Source organism: Loa loa (assembly GCF_000183805.2).
Source record: "Loa loa unplaced genomic scaffold supercont3.19, whole genome shotgun sequence".
NCBI classification, from domain to species: domain Eukaryota; kingdom Metazoa; phylum Nematoda; class Chromadorea; order Rhabditida; family Onchocercidae; genus Loa; species Loa loa.
The window spans coordinates 295,340-304,109 of NW_018108199.1; the positions used below are offsets into that span (position 1 = coordinate 295,340).

Here is an 8,770-nt window from a genome sequence, read left to right on the forward strand (position 1 = left end):
TTTTTTTTTTTTGTTTGCGAAAACTCAAGATATCGTAATGATTTATTGCTTGCAAAAACAAAGTAAGTTAAAAAGAGAAATATGAAGCAAACAGAGATATCTGTAAACAAATTACTCTAACCCTACATTAAATACTCTAAATAGGTCAATTATGAACGTGAAAGAAAAACAATGCGAAATAACATTATTATGCAACAATCGTCATGAAAATTGGACAGTGGAGATTTATTCAAAACGTTTAAAAGCAGAATGCAAGTTTTTGGGAACATTCGACCGCTTAAATTATCATGCAGAGAAGATATCTTCAGCTCTATAATGATTATGCTCAATTATGAAATTTATGAAAGACATTTACAAGTAGCTATTTAGCGTCGGGTAAATTATTCTAACATTTCATAAAAGTCTAAAGATACATTAACAAAATCGGCTGATGAATTAATTAGCAGTGGTTAAAGTATTAAAACTATTGACTGAAGCTAAGATATTTAATGAGCAGCTTCTTCAATTTTCTTAAATGCTTCGTAAGCTGCCTCATTCATCAGTTCTTTCAGTTCATTTGCATCCTTCAGTTTCAGTTTGTACAACCAACCTAAAACTGTGTCATTATTTATTTAAGCTTCATCACACTGATGCACTAGCTAAAAGGTTTTTTCCAAGAAGTCATCCAAGTTCGTTCTCACATTCTCAAACAACGAAATAGTTACGAACAAAGACAATTTGAAGCAGGAGTCAAGATTAGTAATCCAGGCAGCAAAACAAATTGCATCCAATAAACTTTGAGGTATGTTTGTCTCACTGTACGGTTCCTTGTAAAATAAACCTTTCTTACACGAAGTGACTCTCTTGTCTTCTTTGTCCTCTCTTTATCTGTTAATATTAAGAAAATTTGTATAAAAAAAAGATAAAGTACAGCCATTTTCCTGCCACCTAAATATTTTCCATTCACCTGAGAGCAAAAATGATTATCGCAAAATTCAACTAGATATCATCAAATCATCAGTTCCTAGCTAATGAATGACCGAAAATATCCCTTCACTGATTGCAATTAGAAGATTAAGACATACTTACCTTTACTAAGGGCAGATTTATTGATTAATGATGGATTGCTTTCAATTTCGATGTTCTTTTCCGTAACTGTTCCAGAAATAGGTGAATAGATATCTGATGCCGCCTTGACACTCTCAACTGCTCCAGCTGAATCACCTGCATGCAGTTCTTTGCCAATTTCAGGCAGTTCCGCATAAACAATATCACCAAGCGCTGCCTGAAACATCCCATAATTTATCAAAGATGTATTTTCTATACAATGACTTAAATTTAAATGCAAATTTTTAAAAGAGCGCAATTACTGGGATCAGCATGCAATTAAGTGCATGATGCAGAGGAAAACTTGAATATCCTGAAGTCACCTTAATTGTCGGAAAACACTATTCGCAAGGATTTCTTTAAAGCAAGATTTTATATATCCCAACTAATTTGTCAAATCTAGCCATCAGAAGCACTAAACCTGCGCAAAATCACTGATTCCAACAACTGCTGTATTACCTTCAACGATAACCCATTCGTGCTTCTTTGTATAATACCGATCTGTAAACACAGTTTTGAAAACGATTCACTTACTTATAGTCCCATTTTACATGTTTTCATATGAAATGATTTAAAATTGTTTGTATTTCTGATATTGAGTAAATTCACAATCCAGTCGTACCAGAACACTTCATACGGCGGAACGGTGGAAATACACTAAGGCATATCACTGAAGTTTTCGACAAGTAGAACGTACATTACTTGGCATTTGACTGTTACGAAAATGCAGGGTTTGAACAAGCTAATAATTCATTAATGGATCAAATTATATTTTTAGGAGAGTTACAACAGACTAGTTCCAGTACCGTGAGTTCTAAATAACCAGTTTATGCAATTTTAGAAATGGTTCGTAACGTACCAGAAAATGATCGTTGCGACATAGCAATGGTGCGGTACATTGGAATGAACAATGATTCACATGTGACAGCAGATGGAAATAGCCTTTGAATTGCTCGTGTGCAGTATGCTACCATACCCGTCAAATATCTGAAGCAACAGGATTTTCAACTGGGTTATCCTTTGATTTGAAATGTGATGAGCGAATAACATAATAACGGTAATTATATAAACTATTTTTCTAACACAGCACATTGAATTATCATTCATAGCTAAATGAGCGCAGATGAAGTAAATACTTCCAATTTGAAACAGATTAAGCTCTTAATCCTAAAGTGTACCTCGTTGCACTGAACTGAAATGAGATATAATAAACCAAGTAACTCTAATAATCGAAGCATCCCCGCAAACGTTACCTTAAAAACATACACAGATACACATATCTGTGTATGTTTTTAAGGTATCAATTCATGCCATACTTCTGATCACTTCAAAACAGACTCAGTAACTCGCTCTATCCTTCACTATTCCAGTAATAGCTTAATAATGATACTTGAAAAAGAAGTTGTGGTCCTAGATTGGTAAGTGCCTATTAGAGTAAAGCATAACAAACATAATTTAAGTTCCCACCAATCTTTTCTCTTCTTTCTTTCTCGGATACAAAAACTATTTCCTCCCATGCTATCAAAGCTATCACAGAGATAAATATTGAAGCAGATTTCGACAGACTTAAAGATATGTCAACGATGACGATGATACTGTTGGAGAAGCGAAATATCTGACGCTTTGTCTTATTTTCTTCTTTTCTATATTCAATTCCTCTCTATACTCACAAATTTGACGCAGTCATATTTAACCCTTGTATTTTTTATTTTTACCAGCATTTATTAATGTAAAAATTTCTTCTCAATATCACTTTTTTTCAAGAATTTTTAACTCTTTACTGAAGATTCAATTTTATTCAACTGTTACGTACTTTTATTCTAACCACGACCCCAACTAAGCAAGAAAACAGCACTGAATAGTCCTTTTCCCTATATTTCTTTTGCATTTTATAACATACAAGTTTCATACAAAACTTTCCACTCTACAGTACACAAAACCATAAATGGATACTATAGAACTGAGAGAGATATTAACTTATCCATGTCATAATCACTGAACAATTGGGGTATTTAACAGAAATGAAATAAATCATTACCATATTAGCGTTTGTTGTACATCCTTCCCCACATACAAAGAAGCGAAGATAATACCCCGAACCCCCTGCCTTGGCCTTATACTCACCTCCACATTATCCAGTGACAAACCGAGCCACGAAATATGCCAATTTTGTCAGCCAATAACTCCTTCGTTAGCAGTTGGCATCGGAAATGTAGTAATTTCAACTCTAGGTTATGTTGGTTGTATTGATGTTGAAGTCTCTATTTCCGGAATTCCGAAGGCACTGTCACTCAATTTCTTTATAATTGATTGATCCGTCGCTTCATGCTTTGTTTCTATAATTGTGCCAGATTACAAAGGTAACACTTTCGCTCTTACAGTTAATAAAGCGGGATCCATGTTACAACGAACGGATAGAAAAGGGAACGAAAACAAGACTGGCTGTTCCAAAAAAGTGATAGCTGTTAGGATGCAGAAAAGCAGCTAATTCATATAAAGGTCAAAAAAGAATGAATAATAGAATAGGTATGATATTTTCACTACTTTTGGAAAAAAATCTGATTTAATAAAACTCTTATACATCTCGAGAGGGTTGAAATACGCAAAAATATTCCTTCTTGGATCTACATGCTAAATATTTCATCAGTTGTTTCTTGTCTATTTTTTTTCATTCAGAAAGTCTAGAAAAGTCCACTGGACTAAGCACAGTTTCATTTCTTGTAGATTCGATTTCTAAAATTAATTGAATTGATCGTTCTGGTCCAGCCTAATTATTTTACCTTAGTATTGCATGCGCAATCTAAATATCGTGGTTTTGAACGTGACAAAGTGCAGAATGTCTATTCATCTCTTTTTGAGCTTGTCCTTAATTTTGTTGAGCAACGAAGCCCATTTTTTGTTGAGGCAATAAAATATCTTTTACTTTGCTGGCATAAGGAGAAAAAGTATTTTTATTCCTTTAAAATTATATAGCAACACTTTACCGTTTGAAAATTCTTCAATTAATTTTTATTGAAGTGGATTGGTGTATTGGCAGTTTTCTTGGTATATTACATTCGTTTCTCGTAAACCATGTGTACAAGGTTGTACCCGAACCATATATGGATGAAATTTTCCACATAGATCAAGCACGACGTTTTTGTGTATTAAATTTCACGTCAGTTTTTGCTTCTTATTCAATTATCATCTGCTCAACTAATACGACAGTACACTTCTATTTTTACGTTGCTTGTAAAAGATATCGCAGAAGGCACCATATGAAGATGCGAAGTTTTTATAGATAGATTATATAACTAAGGGTGAATTATTGTCCAGGAAAAAGTTATAGAGGGACAAATCAGCTGGGATAATTTGTAATTTGTATGAATATAAATGAAGTGATTTCAGTTAATTTTTTTAGTGCAGTTTAGGAATTGCAGTCATTGAATTGGATGACATGTCTTCTTACGTGTTTGTTGGGTAACTGTATACTTCCACTTTTCCTTTGAAATTAGGTTCCAGTGATCCTTCTCTCTTCATGATTCGATCAATTAATTTTATAAGCTAATGTGAAAGTGGTTTCAGATGGAATCCGAAAATTACGACGCCACCAGCTTTGTATGTACTTTCGCTGTCTTTTTTTGTGGCTGTGAAAGATACACGAATTCTGTCTTGATTCCTTTCGCTTTTGTCGGTTGCATCCAGTTCCGACAACTTTTCCAGAAGCCCGTATCCAAGCTGAATTCTCGGTATCTGGAATTCACACTAAGTTCCTTAACTGTCCTATTGCTTCCTGTACTTTTTCATTCTTCACTCCTATATTATACCGATTTGTTATCATTAACAACACTGCTGTGGGCTACTTCTCTTCAACCGAGTGTACTCTCCTCTTCTATTTTCGCAGTTTCTATATTTACGCGACAAACAAACATCATTTGGGCAGCTGTATATGGCTTAACTCACTTGTTTATTTTATTCAAAAAACAAAGCAATGGTGCCTTCTCAATAATGGTACTGATTAAGAGCTTGCTGCACTTTTGGTCATTGCTATTATTACCCTTTGGTTTTATCATATTTTTCCTATGGAACGGTAATAGTATAGTGCTCGGTGATCGCTTGGCCCATCAACCAGTGGCTCATTTCATGCAAGTTTGTTATTTTCTGATTTTTCTGTGTTTCAGTTCAGCACCTTTACTGGCATTCTCTGCCAAAACTTACCAATGTCTTGTGTATATCATCCGTAAGCCCTTTAAATTATTGACTTCTTCTTTACTTTTTACCTGTTGCGTTTACTTGTTTACATTGCAACATCCATATCTGCTGGCTGACAATCGTCACTTTACTTTTTACATCTGGAAACGATGGTTTTTGCGTCATCAGTACTGTAAATATGTTACTATAATCCTTTATATCATGGCACTTGAGTTAGTTAGCCAAATGATGGAGCATATTCCGAAAGCCCTTACTTTGCTGTATGTTTTGGGTACAGCGGCAGTATTGGTACCGGCATATCTGCTGGAACCAAGGTATTTCATCATACCCTACATTTTCTGGCGTCTTAGTTATCCAGAACGACGAATTCCAGTAATTATTTTAGAACTAATTTATGAGTTTCTTATAAATGCTGTTGTTTTGTATATGTTCCTTTATAGACCGTTTGAATGGGTACATGAGCCTGGCGTTAAACAGAGATTTATGTGGTGAGAATTAATCACGTAGTTTTTTTTTTTTGTCAGTGAAAATAACAGCGTTCTTTATGGTGATTTCATTGCTTTTGCTTTCATCTCTTTTGAAGCAATAAACAAAAGAGAATTTAGTATGCATTTTTGAAAGTGAAAATTAAGAAATGATTCAAATTTCCCCATTATAAAGGAGAGGTCTAAGAGGGCCCCTACATCAAGCTTTCTTTTTGTTTAGGCTTATTAACGTGATTCCTGAGGACCATTCTTTGTTTACTGTTCTACTCGTTCGTGAGAAATTGTTTACGATTTGAACTTTTTATTAGATTTTTTTAAGTGAATTATTGAAACAGTTCACGGAATATTTTCAGAATATTATTTAATACACAATTTAGGCTTACGATAATACTTCTGTAACAAAGACTAGGTCGAAATGGATTCCAGAGTAAAAACTTCACTGGAACTTTTTTAGCACTATTTGTATCCAGCGTAGTGATTTAACGGATGGTGTAAGTAAAGCTGAGCATATTGTTAACCCTATGTATGTTTTTCAAGTTAACTGGATCATTTCAGTATTCTTGTTATTGTCGTAAGCCTGTGCTGTAATAAGATTCAATAAGTTATCATCATGGGCAGTGTTTGTAATATGTACAACTCTGTGCATGTGATCGTTTCTGAAAATTCGTTAACAAACAAGAAACAATAACTGATATAATAGAAAATTGGAAGTGAGCAGCAGTGATCGAAATAAATTATAAAATTCAAAGTGAGCTCAAATTGGGTCAGCCTGAAAGTGAGGATAAGCAGAGTGTTATATACCGTATTTGTTCATAGCAAATTAATTTTACTATTCAGTTATTAAATAAGTTACTGCATGTATGTTCAGTTATTTTAATGGAATGATTTTGAACGTAAGCTTGAATTCTGGATTGGTTTTAATTTTGATAAAAATCTAAAGTTGAGCAAGTGTTAAGAGTATACAGATAACTGGTCAATTAGAGAATCTAGCGATGCTAAACTTGCCGCCTTTGAACCGATGCACATGGCATACTGTTTTTCCGGGAGTGATTCAGCACAGTGTATAGTGTGATAGATGTGAACAAGACCTGGGTCCGGTGCACGCATTATATGTAAAGGTGAGCGAACACATTTCTCGAAGAAATCCACATCTTCCATACCCCATCCCTGAAATGGTGCTTGATTTCAAGTTCATCGCACGAAACTTTGCTTTTTTTGTAAAAAAAAAAAACCTTGCTTTTTAGGAAAAACAATGTTTTTTAAAAGGAAATTTTCAAACATAAGAGCAGACAAACCCAGTAACTTTAACTTTTTATGTGTACTCAAAACAGTGATACCTCACCTGTATTTTCAAGTTCATGCCTCCAATGAGATCTAAGTCGGATTTGTAAATGGATACCAGTCCAAATCCGAAGTGTCGGAAATAACCCCTTTTTCGACCATAATGAAATGCATCGGAAAGTAGTCGGTCACTATCCGACCATGTTTCTGGTGAGTATTCGCTAAATACTATAGGAAAATATACCTGAAATTTTGCCATTTGTCTTCGATTCATAAATTTAAGTCAGGTTTTGGTGGTTTTGGTTCTTCGCTATTTAAAAATCGACAAATAAAGGAATGTTACTGGTTTACCTGAGCACCACGTACAGTGTTGCGTATAACCCGATCAAGAGTATCACAAGTAAAAAGAATGTCAACATCTATAAAAAACATCAGAGCTTCCGGTTCCAAAATGTCAGCTCCGCGGGAGAGTGCAACGCCACGATTGAATGGTTGTGACCCCATACTGATTACCTAGAAAGTTATCGAATTACAACAACAGAAATGAGAAACAGATATCCACTCCAGTAGTAATTTTTTTTCTTTTTTTCACTGCTCTGAAATGGTTTTTAGCTAAGATTGCGATCCTCATCGTTGAATCCTACACTTGAAAAAAAAAAAAAAACGCTAGCAGCTTTTGGAGTAATATCCTTTCATGCACTTCCATTCTTAATGTTCTTAGTGTTATTATAATATTAGGCATATCAGTATCCATTAAATATCAAGCATACCAAATATTTCTAATAAAACATCCAGCGTTTTATGCTACCATTAAGTCTTCAAAAAAGATTTTCAGAGTATCTTCAAGGTGAGAAAGATGAACCGTCAAGATACCATTTAGATTCCTGTGAGATAAGTGCTAGGTAATAAACTGCTACAAATTGATCAACTTCAAACTAATATTAGCGGCACGAACCCTAACATCAATTTCCAATTTAAGTTCATCGATCAATGATGCAATTGCTGCATCCACATCGGGTACCGAATCATAAATCACCAAAATAAGTGAAAATATCCGTCTGTTTCGGCATATGGTTCTCAGGTTATTTGCAAATCTGTAGAAACATTGACGTATGATGTTATTATCGTGCGATCAATCATCGGTAGTTTGTTAACCTTTCACTATATTTTTGCTTCAATTTAGATTGCATTTTTATAAATATATGACTCATCTCATAGATCCCATAGTTACTCTGATTCAGTTCTTAAATTTCAAAACGATATATCCTGCCTCTGGCGACCTAAAGAGATTACAAAAAAGTTTGTAAGCATAGTTTGAAACAGCCTAGAGGTAATAAAGAGGCTTCTTTAGACGGGGTTTTTAATAGAAAAACTGAAGAAGTAGCTACACTACATTTTTCTTTTCGCCTTATTAATGAAAGAAAGTTAACCTCTTAAAAGAATCGGCTCTTCCAGCAAGCGGCAATATCATATGTACGTGAAACTTTTCCGGTGGTAATTTTATCTGTTTCCAATCAAAATCTCTTGATTCATTTGCTTCCTTCCACATACGGATACCTTTATTGATGCGCTGCCGCAAAGTGTCTCGAAAAAAACTATCTGATATAATTTCCAGCGATCCAAATGTTTGCTGGATGTATGCATGACGACGAACAGAAAGTGTTGCCCTGTAAAAGTATACAAGCAACAATATATATATATATATATATATATATATATATAATATA

At 34.3% G+C, this 8,770-nt stretch overlaps 3 protein-coding genes across 4 annotated transcripts in view; 1 reads left to right on the forward strand and 2 right to left on the reverse strand.

Annotated features, from left to right (window-relative positions):
- Positions 1-162: 162 nt before the first annotated feature.
- On the reverse strand, positions 163-3,216 carry LOAG_10305. Of its 2 annotated transcripts, XM_020448132.1 has the most exons (5): positions 3,125-3,216; positions 1,946-2,073; positions 1,508-1,587; positions 1,069-1,264; positions 163-589 (listed from the first exon to the last, which is right to left on the reverse strand). In XM_020448132.1, the coding sequence occupies exons 2-5, from the start codon at positions 2,058-2,060 to the stop codon at positions 486-488; spliced, it is 495 nt and encodes a 164-aa protein (XP_020301696.1). In that variant the 5' UTR covers positions 2,061-2,073; positions 3,125-3,216; the 3' UTR covers positions 163-485. The 2 variants fall into 2 exon arrangements, with proteins under 2 accessions (XP_020301696.1, XP_003145880.1); XM_003145832.2 differs by lacking the exon at positions 3,125-3,216 and having other exon boundaries at positions 1,946-2,102.
- Positions 3,217-4,190: 974 nt separating this feature from the next.
- On the forward strand, positions 4,191-5,769 carry LOAG_10306 (alpha-1,2 glucosyltransferase; the record flags this gene model as incomplete). Its single annotated transcript, XM_003145833.2, has 2 exons — positions 4,191-4,243; positions 4,651-5,769. The coding sequence occupies exon 2, from the start codon at positions 4,651-4,653 to the stop codon at positions 5,767-5,769; it is 1,119 nt and encodes a 372-aa protein (XP_003145881.1). The 5' UTR covers positions 4,191-4,243.
- An 886-nt stretch (positions 5,770-6,655) lies between these two features.
- Positions 6,656-8,770, reverse strand: part of LOAG_16790 (chondroitin disaccharide polymerase) — a gene marked incomplete at its 5' end in the record, with an annotated part of 7,766 nt that continues 5,651 nt past the window's right edge. Inside the window, 5 exons of the mRNA XM_020449448.1 lie at positions 6,656-6,929; positions 7,105-7,287; positions 7,395-7,556; positions 7,999-8,137; positions 8,474-8,710. Coding sequence (XP_020307035.1) covers positions 6,714-6,929; positions 7,105-7,287; positions 7,395-7,556; positions 7,999-8,137; positions 8,474-8,710 — 937 coding nt within the window. The 3' untranslated portion in view covers positions 6,656-6,713. The remainder of the gene's footprint in view (positions 6,930-7,104; positions 7,288-7,394; positions 7,557-7,998; positions 8,138-8,473; positions 8,711-8,770) is intronic.